Here is an 18,663-nt window from a genome sequence, read left to right on the forward strand (position 1 = left end):
AATGGTAATTAATTCATGCAATCGCTCTTAAGGTTACGCGAAACAATCTGTACCATTTATTTCAGGTGTGGAATCTGTTTGGATGGGCCATAGCCACAGCAGTTGCTCTTGCTATACTATATGGACTGTGGACGACTGAAACGAAACCGAAACTCGGCGAGGACATGTCCGCACTTTACAATGCGACATCCAGAACAGCCTGGGGTGCTTGTATTGCATGGGTTATATTCTCATGCGCAACAGGACATGGTGGTATGTGATCTACACATCTACTAGATTATTTCATACTTGTTTCCATTAACTCGATTTTAGCGAAAACTGATAAGCTTCAAATTAACTGAGTAAAAGCACGTGCGTGTGCTCATGAGAAATAAAGAAACACTATTCGGGATCGATCCCATAATTTCTTGAGTGTGAATCGGACACGTAATCTACCAGACATCTCTCACCCTAACGTATAATTATTATACGTAGGTGGCACTTCACAATGTTATGATTTTAACAAAACATTTGTTACAATAATTCATGGCTTAAGAGTTTGGACACTGCAATATAATGAAACTGTTTTCATATATTAAGGTCCAGTGAACGCCCTCCTGTCCTGGAAGGCCATTATACCATTGAGTCGGTTGACCTACTGCTGTTACCTCGTACATCCGGTGGTTATGTACACGTACTATTACAGTCGACGGACTCTTATGCATTGGTATGATTTGGATCTGGTAAGTTATAACGTTGTTGTTTCCAAACCCTGCTTGTTTTAGTTAAATAATACAATGGAAACTTCAGAAGTCAAAACTTCAATAAATAAACCATTTATTTTTTATGCTCAGAATATATTATTGATTTTCACAAATTTATTTTTAAATGCTCTTCTCAAAATACTTTCTCTCTGTAATTTGCCTAGAAATCAGTTTATTATAGATGTCAGTTTTAATGTCATTTCCGTTAAGATGATTGTATGCGCGTTGATTCTAATAAAACATTAAAGTATCTATTTTGTGTATCAAACTATTTGACAGGATTTCCGTACATTTTTCTGGTCCTCATTTTGTCGTACCCATATCCATTCCGTGACATTTACGCTCTGTTTCAGAGTTACCTGTTCCTGGGAAACCTCTGTTTTTCATATGCGGTTGCTTTTGTTGTCTCCCTTGCCTTTGAGTCACCGATGATGGGGTTGGAAAAAGTAGTGCTTGGACGAGGAAAGAACAGCTAGATCAGTCATAGTCCTAAATAACTTTATATTTTCTATAGTGTCTGAATATGTATACCAATGCATGTTCTTGTTTTGATTTCTTCTTTTTTTACTAGAACCATTTAATGCCTAGCTACTGGATATATTAATTTGGCATTGTCATGAGGTCTTAGTTATAAGGTGACGTTATTGTTTTAAATATTGATTGCTTTTTTTAAGATAACATATACCAGTAACATATTAACCAGTTACATGTTTCTATCTACTGAATCTGTTCAAAAGTTATTAGAAATTACATTAAAATGTGTAGCATGGTTTTATTCTGCAATTGAAATTGCAATATATGGAACGTTTTCAGTTATATTTTCTCGTTTTCTTAAAGGTACTCGCCCACGTTTTGGATCATAATTTAGTTTTCCTGTAAATGCATATGAAAACACTTTTGTATCATTATTTTAAGCTATGATATCGAACTTGCGAAAACTACAATTATTATATTATGAGAATTTCGGTTAAAGTGGGGTGGAAACCCACGCCTGTCAAATCAAGAAAACACACAATGGAAAACCGACTTTAACATATTAAGTGGCGGATATTTTGACCTCTTACAATACATTGTTAACATCATAATGCAAACAAATCATGCAACAACAAAGTCGTTATTAAGTGACCAATTGCGTTGTTAACGCTAATGAAACTTGTGGCCTTTCAAGGCGGTATATGAGAAAAAAATCGACATTGGCTAAAGGGTTTCAGCTTTTGGTATTTTATATTTAACACTCCTTATGATTTGCCACAGTTGGTTTCGTCCAACAAAAAAGTGAATTTTACAAAAACAGTGGCGGGTATCTTTATATTCATGAGATCGACATAGAATAATGTAAATGGAAACCGTTTTCATTCCTGAACTGTTTAATATGTTGTTGCTTTCTTTTTCTCTAGACATCATCATGTAATTATTTGCTAACATTATGTAAATCATCAAATAAAGAAACATATGAAGTAATCTGAGTACCCTTGAACTTAGCAACAATTACATTTAAGTGCTCAATTCGCTTTATACAATTCGAAATGAGGAGTAACTGTACCTAGTTTATAAAAATACATATGATGGACGGATAGATCACCCCAGATTTCACATTTTTCTCCTACATGGTATCAAGAGATGTAAACCGCAATTCCTATAATTGGGTGTTCAAATGCTGGCTTGGAAAAAAAACTTTCTTTCAAGCTTTTCAATGAAATATGGAGTTTTATCACTGAAAAAGAAACAATGATAATATAAAACTGATACTTTCACTGCAAACTAAGCAATATCTATATAAACTTTATGACTTTGAAGTTCAAATTTTCCGGAATTTTCACACAACAATTTATTTATTTATTTTACTCCACCCGCGTAAACATTTGTCAACAACCTAGCATGGTCTTCTAATCACTCTTTATCTGGACAAGGACTCTAGCTTCTTCAAGCGAAGCAAACTGATCCCTAATATTGTGTGGTGATTGAAAAGCCATATATCATGAAACGAATGTATTGTACATCTGGCTATATTCAAAGTATTGAATTTCATAAAGCTGACCACAATTTCATATTTTTTATATAACTGACCAATGATTCCATTATTTCTAAAGTAATGTGTGTCAATTAAAACGGTACATTTTATGTTTGTAGCTGTGAATAACTGGGAAAACCAGAATGTATAGCATTCCGAGCGTCAGCGTTTGCAAACAGTTATACAAAGTTAATGTTTAGATTTTTATTGTACAAAAACAGATAATAGGTAGCAGGTTACATTCACAATGTCATGGTTACTATTTACACAATCTATCCGCTGTTATCTAATATGAGTCCTCTTTATACTGGAACAGTAGGTTCTATTCAAGTTTTCTACGCCTGAAAAGAGTAAACATGTGTCAAATTACGGATGTTTCACGTCAAAAAGGTTATATGAGTAAAATATGTTCATATTTCTATCATTTACATAGGTATATCCACAGTTATTTGTGTGAAAATGGATATGTCCAAAACTGTTGTTATTGTTTTGTGTTCTTGAGCTAATTGAAGAATTGTGTTGACCATAGTTGACAGTATCGTAGAAATAAGATAAACACACATATGAAGAAAGTATCAAAGACCGTTAAAACTTTTTGTTTGATAAACATGGGCAAGAAAAGAAACAGAACTCCATCAATGACTGATACTTCAGTGTTACCTTTAGAAATGATGAATTTGCGGTAAATTTTACTAATTTTCAAGGAATTAAGTGTTAACCACTTACATTTCGCCATAGAAATGGGTCCCTCCTGCTATGAACCAGCGCTTTGCTGAAAACATAATGTCAGTGATATGTTAACTAGAGTAACCGTGCGCGTGTGGATTGCCCGTACAGCCGGGAAACCTTGTTGATGTTATCCCTGTCTACAGTGCTATAATACATCCTACATTTTGTAATTTTATGCATAAATAAACAAAGGAAAGGCTGTTGTAAATACTTGTTTCAATATTGTACCTATTTAAAACTATATGCTTTTATTTCCAGGTCACCAACCCCTTGTTATGTTTTGATATGTTACGTATGTTTGTTATTCATTTATTGCTATTTATTGTTAGCATATACCCGACTTTAAATAAAATTATATTATCCTGTATCTATCCGGTATCTTGAGGTGACATCGAATTTTATATACAAGCATTGTGAAACGTCGTTATAAACTTTAAGGAGTGATGATTGTGTGTAAAAGTGTACACTCAATATGGTTTTGTCTTAACAACAAATATAATGGAAGGTATCAATGCGGTCATTTACAGTATGTTTTGCAAAATACATTTAGCAAAGGTGGGTTGGCAAGGAAACAAAATTCTAAGTTACGATGACTGCACGAAAACTTACATTTGATAATTAAATAAACAAATGTGTGAATCATTCTACACTTATCGTCTAAAAAGAAAGAAGTTTAGTCGTAAAGATCTCTTCCTCTCGACGAAAGGGTCGTATCATTCGAGTCAAACCATAAGTGTATACACGTAGCAGAACTGACATCTGAGTATAGCTATCCTAACAATTGAGTCGATGTTAATAACTATTAACAATTATAAGTACGTTTCAACTAGACTACTTACTCGTATTCGTTGGCTTCGCCCATGGAACTTCTTGTCACCCATGTACTCACATATCTAAAAGAAAGAAAAAACTATTTATCGGTACTGTTGTGAATTATTATACATAAACAAGAAATCCGAAATTGAAAAACTAGATATGTTTGTATTTCCATTCTAAAACTATTGATGTGAGTTAAGTTTGTGTTCAACAAGCCGGACAAGCGGGTTTCCTCCGGTTTCCCTCACAAGACCACACTCTCGCAGTTTCAAACCAACTGCAATTTCATAGTATAAATTCAAGTCGTGTTTTAAACCTCTATCTTGTTTGACATATCACATACTTGTGTTTGCCTGGATCGGAGTAGTTATCATTATCAACCCTCCTGCTTCTTTTGATGTCGTCGTAATAGTCGCTGTAGCCCGGTCTTGGCTCGTTCCTCCGATCTGGTGGCATGTACATGGGGGCACTCAGTACAGACTTCGGGCTGTAAATGGGTTTTGATTTGATACATAAAACGCTTTTCACACTTTTGGATGATATAATCGTTATGTAAGACAATATGTTTTTGTTGTTTTAATTGTATGCATACACCACGTGATACATTCTACTCGCACCCAGCAAGACACAATTTAGCATGTTCGATGCATTATGATATATGTTGAACATGAATGTATTTCCAGTTAGACGTTTCAGATCAAACATGTGAATAATTCGTACAAATTTAAATACTACTTATGAAATATATACATGTAATCACCGTATGCGACATGTTGCCTACAACTATGTGTGTTGATAAAACTTTGATTAAAAAGCTTAAGCAATAAGCTCAACTGAAATAATTGCAAACCAAAATCGATCGGTCATTGTGTGGAAGCAACACATTAAGATATTGAAAACTAAATTATGACGGATGACCTAATATAGATGTACGAAAAGGTTAGATAAATTGAGCGATTAACGCGCTACTGCATAAAGCTATTTCACGCCTCCTACATGAGTGGCGCAACGCCTTTTGTTCCGGACTGGTTAAGCGGTGACCCAATAGTTTTCAATATTCGGTCAATTTTTATGCGCTTTTGTTGGTAATAAACTGGTTTCGGTTTTTATATGGGTTTCGTTAACTGTATTTGTGTTGTTACAGTTTGAGATAAAACCCAAACCTGTGTAATCGTGTGTTGTTTTTTTTTCAAAGAAAACCGAAACCGGTTTTTGAAACTATCGAAACTATCGAAACCCCTACCGGGGGGGTCATCGGTTTGTTCCAACCAAATACTAGTTGACTTTGAAAAACAACATGGCGAACAGTGATCAAATACGTGTGTTGAAACCTCTTCATATAGAACAGGCAAACGAGCATCTGCATGCGGTATTTATTGTTTTTAAGAAGTTCAGATCAACCGGTCTCTAATGAGCTACGATTACATGCATTTTTAAATAAGCAGGATGGAATCTAGACACTATCGGGGCTACTGGAATATATTTCTACTTCACAGATTGTACGTACCAACAAAGATGTAGTGTAGGAAGGGCTCTTTAAAAATCACACACATTTATTATACATAAATAAGACTTTCATAAAAACAAACCGATTTCTACATAAACTCCCTTGGCTATTTTTGATATACAATGTACGTTAAACATGGCAAAATAAAAATTCAATTGTTTTCAACCATGAACGATTTTCAGATAGAATACACGAATCCAAAAGGTTGGGAAATTAGGGGATGAAACATCGCGCCACCCATCGATAGCCACCGTTCTCATTGTAGTTCACTTATATATGGTTGATAAATATCTCTCCATTGTCAACTCCGTGATCACAGGTTCGATTCTTAGCCTTACCACAAAAATACTAAACGTCTCCCTGGAGGTACGTCAAACGGGAGTCTATTGTGTCAGTGCTATTCACTGGCGTAGTTAAATAACAAGGTTATATCTAACTAGGGTTACATAATATCTGTCCTTCACCCCAGAAGGACTGATTCTCTCGCTGGAACAGACGCCTATTTACAGACCAGTGATATCATAAAATAATGTACATCCCTTGCAACCTACCGATATCCACCTTCCCCATTGTAATACATGTATCTATATGGTTGGGAAGGACCGTGCTGCTGTTCGTCCATCTCCATTGGCGACGGCCCGGGGCGTCTGGAAAAACATGTTATCATTTGACTGTAAATTCAGCGGTCGCATATAAGATTCTCCAATAAAAAGATATTAATCGTTATCCGAGAGGGACATTACATGGGGACCTCGCGTGACTGTGATAAACACTAGTGCACATTAAAGAACCAGAGTAGCTCTAACAAGAGTTACATTTTGTCTGTGCACTATGCTTCAAACCCCTATTATGACTAACAATGTTAACGGAGCACCCAACGAATGGTCTTGCCCTAGTAAGAGAAGAAATAAACTTACCCTCAGCAGTTTTGACATATTATAAAATTGGCTTAAGTGATATTACCATCAAGAAACACTTAATCATAGTTGAAAGATACCAAAGTACCTGGAGATGATAAAGCCACTATAAGCTTACCTCCCATAATTCGTTTCGTACACGTACGGTCTTCTGGGCGGCGGTTTTCTATCGAAATTTTCTATCAACACTCGTCGACTGCTATGTTAAATGTCAATACATCAATATGGACAAATATGATACTGCTGTAAAATGTGAGCAGTCATGTTTAAGTTATTTTCTGTTTAAACAGTATTTATTTTGACAATTTAACACATTTGACAACATTTAACAAAGATAAATACAAAAATATTTTTTCGCAAGATGTTTTAAATTGACCGGAAATGACTCACTCCCTCCTTCGTTTTCGGTCCCTGTACCAGATGGTGCAGATCATGATCGTCAGGATAATGATGATAAGGCCTGCAACCGCCGCAACGACTCCGATCAAAATCTTTGTATCATCTTCTATGCTACGTCCGCTTCCCTGTGATGGTGCAGCAGTCACTGTGTCGACTGAAGTATATTTGGTTAAAAAAGTATGATTATATATAAAACAATGAAACTACTGGACAAGCCCGTTATCCTAAAATTTAAACTTATTTCAAGGCCAAGCAATGATGAAGTTTTCAATATTCTAACAAATACAAATGTGATTTCAGTAGATCTATTAATGTCCTCTCAATAAAGGGACCACGAACAGCATGCAAGCGGTAAACATGACGTCATAGTATATTGTACCTCAAATATGATTGGCGTCGTCCATTGTATCACTTGTTGTAGGGTACAGGATACTTTTCACGCAGATTAAGTTTTTTTTTTCAATTAATGATATATTATGATTTTTGAAATAATAGATTTAATCAAATATATGATTTCATTATTTGAATATGTATATGAAAAGCTACAGAGGCCTAAAACGGCTTATTTCGAAGTTTACTGCTATTCCAACTTGTGCTTGTCTTGGTTCCGATAATGTTACGAACAAAACTCTTACATACCTGAACATGATGGCTCAGACGAGTATGACCACGTCCCGTCACTCCGACAGCTAAACTGATTATCTCCCGTCAATGTAAACCCGGGGTTACACCCAACTGTTACACTTGTACCGGGTGTCCGTTCGTCCGTGGAAGTTATTAGTTCTCCTACATTGTCTTTTGTGATAAACAATGTTTCATTGGTAACTGTGCTGAGTTGTGGGCATACTGAAAGAAAATGATGAAATAAGGTATTTAGCAGATTAAGCGGAGGGGATTGGGGCGGGGGCAGATTGGTGAAAAGAAACAGAAGTAAAATCGCCCAAAATGCACTATTTTGGACTAAAAGTTTCATAAGCATTTCGGGAGGGGCGCATGTCAAAAGGTTGCGCCCCTTAGTCACATCCCCTCTAACCCCAATTCCTCGACCCGCCCCTGCTTTATAAATTATTTCCACTAATGTATCATTTGACATACTAGTCCATGTTAGTTTTTAATCGGGTCAATGAAATATAAATAACAAGATTTATAAAATGAATTATTTTCCCTTGACGTTTGTTCGATCTAGCTGTACAAAAATTGTACGACCGTGGTAGATCGACCGGAGCACTGGCGAGCTTAATTTGGTATGTCTTTTCATTTTAGAAGCAATGTTCTTTTACGTATCGTTTTTATGGATATGTATGTATTGACTGCTTCGTCTTCTCGTTAATAGTTCTTGAATATGAAACTGTAAAAGTAGGGGGAGGGTTTAAGAGTGTGTAAGGTTTATCCGTGAGTTTAGGTTTTTCCCGCCATGTGTGACTTCAACCAGCCCCCTCCCACAAACAGAGTTTGGTTGGGCAGTGTTAAAGAAAATAATAATGGGGTATTGTAACATGTAACGATAAGAATCGTCTCCCTTTGCTGTATGCACGATATTTAAAGGATAATTATTTACCTCCATTTTGTAACAGTATTTTGTTATAACAGTCAATTATTTGAAATATAACGCATTTGTGTAATAGCTGATCTATCTAATATCTGTTAATTTCTGTCGAAGTATCTGAAAGTAATACAAGATGTTTGTTGCAATTTAACCACATATGGTTTATTTAAGTAAACACAAGTTCAAAATAAGTTCAAAGAGTGAAATCGTCAACTAAGGTAATTTAAAACTGGATTTAAATTTGAAAGCATTTTAATATCATTATCTTTGAGGGAAACGCGGTGTTATAATTCGTTCACCCGGGCGCGTACATTAACCTCTAACCCTTTATAAATGGATGCTAACGTGCAAAACGGATTTGTCTTCTTTATATAATAGTTTTATTCATGGTTTTGAAGTTTGTCTTATGCTTGAGATGTTTTTGAATAGTGTTTTGCTTAACGTTAATGCTTAATTTGACCCGGGTTTTTTTGAAAATAGAGCCATCGTGAAATACCTTCGTTATGGCCATATAAAATGCCCTCAAATCGTGGATAGTCTTGTGAACATGTCAACCAATAATCAATTGATGTCCCAGGCTGAGCTTTGCTCTCACTCTCAAGAATAAAGCACCGATTATCCCAGGGTAATCGCAGACGCATTAATCGAGATTAATCGCATAAACATATGTAGCAAGGTGCATATTTCAGTATTTTATCAGTTTGTGTGTTTGGTATGGTTCTATATCGTATATTGTTTTGTATTGTTTGTGGATCGTCGTGTTTAGTGTTGTGCTACGTGGTTATTGTCCTCTGTGCGTTACTGTCCGTCTATGTCCGTCAATGTCCGTCTATGTCCGAGTGCGTCAGAGCGTGAATACTGGTTATGCGAGTTTGTCTAAATTTATAGAGTGATTGATTGGTTCATAATGCATTTCCCCTTTTTCCCGCTTCATTGCACACGCCCTTATTTATATATACACATGAATCATTCCGTTCTGAATCATCATCGACGCAAGTCAAGATTTCAATTGTAACAGTTGTTACTATATTCTTACTTATTTAATATTCGCTCTTATCTTTGAGCTCAAATATTCATTCATATTTAATTATTATTTAGACGTGCCTGGTAAGTTTATTGCTCATAGTTCTTAGAATGTTTTATGTATTTAACCGCGAAGTCTCCCTTGATATATTTACCGATCACTGTCCATTGTCTTTGTATTTTGTGCTATTAATAATATGATTATGTTAGCATATTCTTTTATATGTTTTATTATATGTTTTAGGTTTCGTTCTACTACGTATAAATAAATATATTCGAACTCCGAAGTTGAGTGGTTTTGTCTTGGCACACCCACACTACACATATGGACTCGATTTCATCGTTTTGTACAAATGCTTACGATTACCCTACGGTGGGTATACGAATATTGGTGACTGTACCACAACAGTAAAAAAGTGTACGACTAAGGAAGTTTTTTCACAATTGATCAATTAGCTGTTTCAATCGTCTATTGCGTGGGGAGTCGTATTGACAGTTAAAGAGTCCTGTCAACTAGTACTTCCTCGTAGTAAACTTACAGTGAAGGCCGACTACGATCATCAGCTGTTACGAAAGGCTACGGATACCTTCCTGGTGCCCGCAAGAGTATGCCCGATCCAGTTAAGACTGTATAACGATTGCATTCATAATCTGCCAAGAATCACTTACACGACTCAATCAGATGCAGTCAAGAATCACCACGATTTGTAAAAGAAAATCTTGGTCTCTCGTAGCCCAAATCGTGATTGTAAAACCAGGCTTTAGATGTAGGTTTTGCCCATGCGAAAGGACAACAAAACGCATTATAAACTAATTCACAGTGAAACGTTTTACACGAATAATTTTATGTTCAGCATTTAATGCATTTAATATAATATACCATTCATAGTTTGCATTGCAATGCTTTCTTGCAGAGGCTGACGATCAATATTTGGATAAGTTTACGGCTATCCTGAAACAATTATGGGACTAAGAATCCATTCTAAGTACAACGACTGTTCCGGGAATCATTTACCTCTGAATTGTTGATACAAAACCGAGTCAGATATTATATTTGAGGTCAAAGCATAACTAGAAATGCGCAAAACTCTTGAGCCGGTCTTAAGAGGAGCGAGCGTACGTGCACACACTTCCCAGGTAAACGCACTATTTAGCTCTAAAACGTCGTGTGGTGTTGTAAGGGGTCTTTGAAAGTTTGGCTTAGTGTGGTCTAAAATGGTGCACTCTGTTGTAAATTACGCTAATTTTCGTGTGCCCTATCAGGAAACGTGAAACAATAGAAATTTAAAAGAAAAAGTATGTTGCATTATTATAAATTTCAAATAATAATAGTAATAGGGATGGGACCGAGTTTTCTAGTAACCTGTTCTCATGTGATTGTCCGAGTACCGAACACTTCATTCACTCTCCGATTACTTGGAAAAACAATAAAGGAACAAATCAATTTGCTTTGTTTTTATTTTAATCCTAAACACAATGTTAATAAACAAGCACCTTTCAAAGCAGAAAAAAATGTGCGGTTCCTGCAATCCATGCTTAAAAGAATGATTTGTATGGGATTTATAGGGCTGATTGATAGCCGGTATCATAATTATAAGTTCTATAGATATAAGCATTAATTGTACACACGCAATTAAATGTATTATATAGAGTATATGCATTCATGTGACAATGGCGCATGTTACATTCCGTTAATTATCTCCATGTCATCAAAATTGAAGCACTCATTTATCCTTGCGCATTAGAATTATTACATTTAACTTTCATAAGTTAACACAATACATATAAATCTTCCGAATTCAACCGGTAAACATAATATAAATCCTCACGTCAACAAATATCAGTGTTTAAATGCTATGATGTGAGTTAAACGGTAAACATTAGATTGCTGCATGTCAAAACATTTAAACCTATAATCTTACAACATCTAGGGTGGTATTCAAAATTCAACTTCAGTTAATCTTATGGTCATAAATCACTGACTTAAATCACTATTTGGGTCAGTTATAAATAACTAGTTATCCGATTAGCTACATCGTTCTTAGATCCAATTAAGACCTATATTGAATATCAGCCCTAAACTGTATTTGGACCTACTTTTTTAAAACCTGATCGTGTAGTTATAGACCGATTAAAGCGAAACTACTTACATGTTCCAGACGTCATATTGCTGTCTGTACGCTAAGCAAATGAACCACGAGGCCTACGGGGGTTCACGCATACCTGTAAAAATAAAGTTATATTAACACAATAATATAAAACCTCAATCATTGTTTTTGTTTTACAACACAGTAAAGGTTACATGTATGTATGTATTTTATATCTACACTGTGGTAATACTATAATAAAAATGTTTTGTTAATTCAGATTTCTGTGAAATTGTTGAAATCTTGAATTGTTTATCTTGCTTCAAGAAGCAATAATGATTATTTTTTACATTGATCAATAAAGTTTTATGTTACTTGTTAGGAAAGTTCATTCTTTGGGTTGGTCATATAAACTGTTTCGTTTAAACGGCACGCATATAAAGTATTTGTTTCGTGGTATTACTGCAATTTTATTTTGAATGGAAGTTTCTATAGTATTCAAGCCTCCATTTAGACCTGGATAATACACAAGTCCATTTTTAACAGACCGATTGCAAGAAATAGATTTACCACTTGACACCTATTTTATATTGAATGTTAATTGATTATTTATTGTTTCATTTTTGTCCAAATTTCGGCAGCAATGTTTCTGTACTGTTCTTTCAAAATCAATGGTTTGGTTGCATCAAAATTTCAAATTGTATATGAAAATACAGATTCTACAAATTACAAAGTTCTTCCGAATTATAAAATAATAAATGCGACAAAGAGGTCCAACAATATGCGAAATTCCTACTCAAACTGTCTGTAATTTATGTATACTTACAATATTATGAGAAATCACTATGTATTTCCATTTACTGAATGGCACAGTTATGGTTTTATAAGACATTCAAGACTGCTCTCAACTCAACTTATGTATATTTCCACCGTAGAAACCATTATGTTCAAATAGATGCGCATGTCGCGACTCAAGTTTTTGTACGTAGCAAATTCAATTACATCCTCCTCAATGGATTTAAGTTTGGCGCAGGTATTTGGGTTCTTGATTTTTTATAACGCGAGTTCTATACAAGAAAACCAATCTTCATCTATTTGACATTTTACTCCTTTCATTTCATCTATACAAATGTAAATTACGTTCACCTTGAAGAATTCAAATTCACTTATATCTTAACACTGTGAAACAGACATGTTTCAAATCTATAAACAATTTTTGTTTCATTAATGGTACAGGGTTTCCAATTTATAGGTGATTATAGAAAACCAACATCAATAGGTTGTTAGATGTTTATGAAAATGTATGCACGAGTTTTAAAGTGTAGTTATATTGAGCATATTGAGAACTAGTTTTCATATACATTCGATAACCTTGTTACTACATACACTTTCAAGAACGAATATATCACTGTAAATCAACTTTTGCATCTATATCGAGAAACGTATGGAAAAATGTACGGTTGCTGTGTCTTTTTGTAGGAAATTTGCAAACACGTGCACGATATTAGTATATGATGTAAATTGACGTGACGCCACTTCCGATAGAGTATGGAAACGACAGTATTTCTCGCGTTTATTTGTAATGACGTTCGATGGAAATGCCGGAGACGTTTCGACTACCGTTTAGAAATTGTTCCGCATATCCTATATATCAAATAATATCAACGGCCTGTGATTATTAGATATATATATGGAATGCATTTCGGATATGTTAAGACAACATTTACATATATACACCCGTGCGACGGTGCGACGGACAGCCTAGCAGTGAAATGACGTGTACCTTACGTTTACCTTACCTTCTGAACTAAACATTAGGCTCAAACCCCGATATAAATTGCTTGGTTTAAACTGTATTCATTTTGATAAATACTGGTTAAACCAAACAAATGGATTGCTTAACTAACCCATATTTCGTATAAACAATAATAGTGTTATATGTTTTACAATATCATGGTATTCCATGTCAGGGGTTCCAAGCATATGTACGGTATATTTCATTTAGTTTCGTTTTGTTCCGTTTTAATTATGTTAAAATCCAATTTCAAGAATAGTCTTTCACATTAATAAAGCAATGTTACATACAATGGGTGCATAACAAATTAGCAAGTTACCCGTTTAAAAGCACATTAAATCCATGTCTTGTAACGCAATTTCATTATCATCCTGTTTTACTTACAACATCAATGTTTATAGTCAAATATCACAAATGATCGGGTTTTTTCACTATAAAACTTCTATAAAAAGGAGACTATTTTGAAATTAAACCAAGTTTTGTTACACCACGTTTCAGTTTAACAACTACAACATTGTTTATGGAAACAAAAGGTCAGCTCGTATTTCTCACAACCACCGCTCAAGCCAGTGTGTAATAATTTCATCCTGTTGTAACGAACGCCAAAAGTTTAAGTGAAAAAGTAATCGACTTTATACGCTACAAGTTCGTTTACGGACATTAATTCACCATATTTATGGAGAAAAAAATCTAAAATCAACACGTATCATGATTAGGCAATGTTTCGAAACTTATAAAACACATAACAACATCTGTTTCCGCGGTTAATTGTTTATATGATGTTTAGCAAAACTGAAATATTTACTTCTGTCAAAACTGAAAATAATATGCTGTCAACTGTAAAATGTTAAATGCACTTGAGATGTGATCGTATATTGTTTAAGAGAGTACATTGCCTATGGTCACAATGTGCACAGCAGTGAAACAATATTTAAGATCTTCTCCCGAGATCATGCAACGTAAACCTCGATATTTTGCTCAAATTTAGTCATCGTTTAGGTTTTGTAAAGCTGTAACTTATTTTTGTTGAAAGTTTACAAACTTTAAATTGTACATGTTTGAACGTTTTGAAGTTGAATTGAGGCAACTAGAAATTGTCTAAACACTTAATTAAATGTATGTCATATTCTTCCCACGGTAAAAGAAAATAGCACACTCTATACATACCATTGGAATAAATACATAATAACATGTATTCGGATATTATAACACTTACTTGAATAGTGGATTATTTGTTTTATTACTCGCACAATAGCAAATTCTGTAAAATGGGTTTAGTCCACATATTTTAAGTTGGCAATATTTTGTTAAAAGTTGTTAAAGATCGGTTATTTTACATGCTTTTGTGGTCAGCAGCTGAAAGATACTCATTTGAACAGAGTTTTGTAAGGCTAGAGTCATTAAATTTCCCATTGTGTTTCTAACGCTTTTCAGCTAAAATGAGCATTTTTCCTCCAACCCCAGATAAGCAGATATCTGGCCATAGTGGAAATGATTATCGTACCCACGGGCAAAGGGAAAAAGTACCCGTAGGGAACTACATTATTCTCGACGCAAAAAAAATCCATAAAAGCAAAAATAGTTCTACCACAGTTTGTTTTACTGAGGAAAGAGAAAAAGCATCAACCATGGCCGCTCGTGTATTAAAATATAGGTTCATCCCGACTATCTCGCAGCAAGGCACTAATTACATAGTCTGGTGCACCAGTCAATTGTAACCACGCCCCCCCCCCCCCCCAGGTCCGGGTGTATACCGGGGATAGCCGGGGAAATGGGCCGTGTTCTAACCTTCCAGGTAGCCCCGTAGTGCCGGGTGAATGCGGTGGTTTTATCTTTGCGCCAAAATAGCAGGGATTGGGTTTTATCTAGGGTCCCTGGGGTGCAGGGGCATATGGAGGGGATTTACCAGCAGATCGGATTTTACCCGGGCTTGGCTGGACCGAAAGTCAAAGTCCCCGCTACTCCCCGGACTTGCGGGGGGGGGGGGGGGGGGGCGTGGTTTCAATTGACTGGTGCATAGCATGGACGAACTGCAGACGTCTGTTTCCGTCGTTAAAGTAGGAAGGGCAAGTTAAACGTTAACTTTTAAGAAACGTGTAAAAACTGTGAAAATGAAGGACTATTCCGACGTGTTCTAGCAGTTTATTCCACGCTCGTAAAGTGGAAGGCAAGAAGGATGAATAACAAGTTCTAGAAAATGTATTAACCGGAAGGCCATGCGACATAATATTGTACAAAATGGCGACAAATACAAACATCCGTACAACTCTATAAACTGAAACTAACACACAAAATAACCCAATATATGAATTATGATACATGTTCAAAGTGTAAGCAAATAAAACAAGTCGATTTGTTGAGTAAGACTGTATACGAAACTTATTAAGATAATACGGCTGTTTTGGTAACCTTCAGTACAAAGATGAAAAAGATAAAAACGGTAGCTACTAAATTGAATACAAATATCATTTAAACCTGAAGTGAACCATATCTAGATGCTCTGTCTCAAGCAGTTGTTTAAAGAGGCCCGAATTAGTTTTAAAATAAGTTTAGTGATTTCAATAATTTATTTTTGGTATTCATGTTCAAGTCTGTGTTAACTTGAGAGAGCTACACTTTGCCAGAAACCAGAAACCTTGGCCTATTGTTCTATGGGATGATATGTTATTGCAACAATTAAGTTGATTTTTATCAAACACTAGCTACCAAATCAGCGTTGTGTAGGGCAAAAAAATCCCCACCAAATATTTACTAAGAATGGTTCGACGTAGCATTTTGCTCAAGCTACAGTCACACCGACACCGGCATCAACGGAGAACCCCGGGTTAACACGGAACAACATTGATCAAGAGATACTTTGATTCGTGGGTGATTATGGTTGAAATGGAGTGGACGGTCCCTCGACAATCGCAAAACATCGTCACCTGCCCGGATTCAACAAGGATCCCGGATCGGCCAAATTTCATAAACATATGTGTATATTATGGAATGACATTAAAAACCGCAAATGCTGAGTTCGGTAGTATAATGTATTGTTTTAAAATGGGAGGCAGCTAGTCGTAGCTATGCAATACTCCTAGTGCAAAATGGGCAGTAGATAAAATTTATACCGGAAACCGGCAAATAGTGCTGAACATTTTACAATGAGTTCCTTTTATACTACACAAAAAGAAAAACAAACCTGTTTCAAAATAAATATAACGAACCGCGTGATTTTGAAACACGTTTCTATTTGCAACAAGGAAGTGGCCGTTCTTGAAAAGTGATTTATTTATTTTTTGGATCGTATATCTTAATTAATTGAATCGTTATACAACATAATCACTGTTAACTTGTTCCCGATGGATATGTTAGTGAATAAAGCAAAATGAAAGAATACGCTATACATCTGAAGAAAATAGTTTACCCACAAAAAAACTTTTGACCGGCTACCGAACTATTGATAAGCCATTCAGCATCAAATATTGACCGTTGAATTATATACATTAATAATAACTGCTTAATACATGTTGTTGTAAACAACTCACACTTTTGTTTCCTTTTCATTCAGTGTTTATTTTTTCATTCAAAAAAGCATACAAAACACATGAGTTCAAATTACAATATATAGTAAAAGTAAAACCATGGTGACATTTGCGTCCGCAAAGTAAAAGCGCGTGGAGATCTTATATAAGTGAACGATTTATCTTGCCATAATAATGATAATGATAATATTCATAATAATGATGATGTTAATAATATTAGGTACGTTATCATTAATTTATTATACTACGAAATGATATCAACATTTATTTGATTTCATTTAAGTACAATGATATACAATTTCATTAGCACACATAACGGTCATTTTGGGGTAATAAAAAATACTTGTATGATAAAAATAATTAATGAAACAATACTCACAGTGGTCAGTGGTGCCTTTTGTCCCTTTCTAAACTGTAGTCCGTGGTCAAATGTCTTTCATTAAATCATATCGAAAAAAAGAAAAGTCGAAATGTCGTTGATAGAATCATACAGGTTTACAAAGTCATGCTTCATCCCTCATTTTGGGGGAATAGTATACAGGTTCACGAAGCATGAATAATAAAGCCAACAGGGTGTATCGATTGTAGGCCACTCAAACATCTTCATCTTTCCCGTTTGTGTTTAGATAGCTAAATCAACATTTTATTTCTGATTCGAGGCACATGCACATTTTTGTTTTACAATTGCCCTAAGGCATTGATTCTCACCAAGTGTATGGATGCATGGAATTACTTGATCCAAATGTTCGTTACAAACTGATTTTGCAATTTTACATTTATCCGCGGAGATTAATGTTATATTTTGAAAATTCATGAGGGCGTATATACTTGCAAATAATAATAATCAAATCAAATGTTGGTACTAAATTTAATCTAACAGTCAAAAACAGTATCAAAACTGTTCCTCTGCTATCACCATCCTAACAATCAACGATTCTTTTGCATGAAGCATTATTCATTCATTTATTAAAGTCTCATCCACATATAATCAGTTAAAACATAGTATGTACAAAACAGGATACATAAGCGGCCATTCTATTATAGAATTACAAGAGACTATAAAACTTTTACATAACATTTCACAGTGTGCAAACTGCTTCAAACAACACATATGAATACATTATATATCATTGTATACTAAGACACAATAATACACTAAAAGTAGGTTGAGTCATTTAATCGTGACATTAGGTGTCTAAAAGAAGTCTTAAAAGAGGGAAGAACATAAAATGTAACAGCTGTATCTTTGGTGCTTTAAATAAGCTCTGGTAAGAAATATTTTAATAAACCATGTATCACCTCTAACTAGGTTAGGAGCAAACAGATTAACTGAGTTTTACTTCTGTTGGTCTTGCCTTAAATGTGAAGAATTATTCAAAATGCAGCCATCCATAAAAGCGTGTCAGTCATGCTTTCTCGATTCTAGTGAACGCCCTTTATTTAAAACCTATCTTGCTTATATTTGGTTTAAGAAGTCTGAAGTATTTATGTATATAGGTTGTAAAATGACTGCTTATATGGTCGTTAAAATATCTAAGCAAATCGATTTCTCATTATACCCTTTTT

At 35.0% G+C, this 18,663-nt stretch overlaps 2 protein-coding genes across 6 annotated transcripts in view; one reads left to right on the forward strand and one right to left on the reverse strand.

Moving 5' to 3' along the window:
• LOC128222860 (nose resistant to fluoxetine protein 6-like) overlaps positions 1 to 3,868 on the forward strand; it is an 18,613-nt gene extending 14,745 nt beyond the window's left edge. The window contains exons 14-16 of the mRNA XM_052932011.1: positions 66 to 252; positions 580 to 722; positions 1,097 to 3,868. Coding sequence (XP_052787971.1) covers positions 66 to 252; positions 580 to 722; positions 1,097 to 1,219 — 453 coding nt within the window. The 3' untranslated portion in view covers positions 1,220 to 3,868. The remainder of the gene's footprint in view (positions 1 to 65; positions 253 to 579; positions 723 to 1,096) is intronic.
• LOC128222861 (uncharacterized) lies at positions 2,944 to 17,639 on the reverse strand. 5 transcript variants are annotated; one of them, XM_052932012.1, is made up of 11 exons: positions 17,477 to 17,639; positions 11,842 to 11,914; positions 7,762 to 7,968; positions 7,114 to 7,276; positions 6,842 to 6,922; positions 6,358 to 6,453; positions 5,807 to 5,833; positions 4,643 to 4,786; positions 4,323 to 4,376; positions 3,481 to 3,526; positions 2,944 to 3,095 (listed from the first exon to the last, which is right to left on the reverse strand). In XM_052932012.1, exons 2-11 carry the CDS (start codon positions 11,855 to 11,857, stop codon positions 3,090 to 3,092), a joined length of 840 nt encoding a protein of 279 aa, XP_052787972.1. In that variant the 5' UTR covers positions 11,858 to 11,914; positions 17,477 to 17,639; the 3' UTR covers positions 2,944 to 3,089. The 5 variants fall into 5 exon arrangements, with proteins under 5 accessions (XP_052787972.1, XP_052787975.1, XP_052787974.1 ...); XM_052932015.1 differs by having other exon boundaries at positions 6,842 to 6,919; positions 17,477 to 17,632; XM_052932014.1 differs by lacking the exon at positions 17,477 to 17,639 and adding an exon at positions 13,893 to 14,165.
• Positions 17,640 to 18,663: the final 1,024 nt, after the last annotated feature.

This window comes from Mya arenaria, chromosome 17 (assembly GCF_026914265.1).
Source record: "Mya arenaria isolate MELC-2E11 chromosome 17, ASM2691426v1".
In the NCBI taxonomy this organism is placed as follows: domain Eukaryota; kingdom Metazoa; phylum Mollusca; class Bivalvia; order Myida; family Myidae; genus Mya; species Mya arenaria.

Bases quoted from the DNA above. Each gene is read 5' to 3' on its own strand.
- LOC128222861 (XM_052932012.1), bottom strand. The intron at 6,923-7,113 runs GTGAGTCATTTC...CATTTAACATAG, and splicing joins GACCGAAAACGAAGGAGGGA to CAGTCGACGAGTGTTGATAG. The intron at 5,834-6,357 runs GTAGGTTGCAAG...TGATTTTTAAAG, and splicing joins AATGGGGAAGGTGGATATCG to AGCCCTTCCTACACTACATC.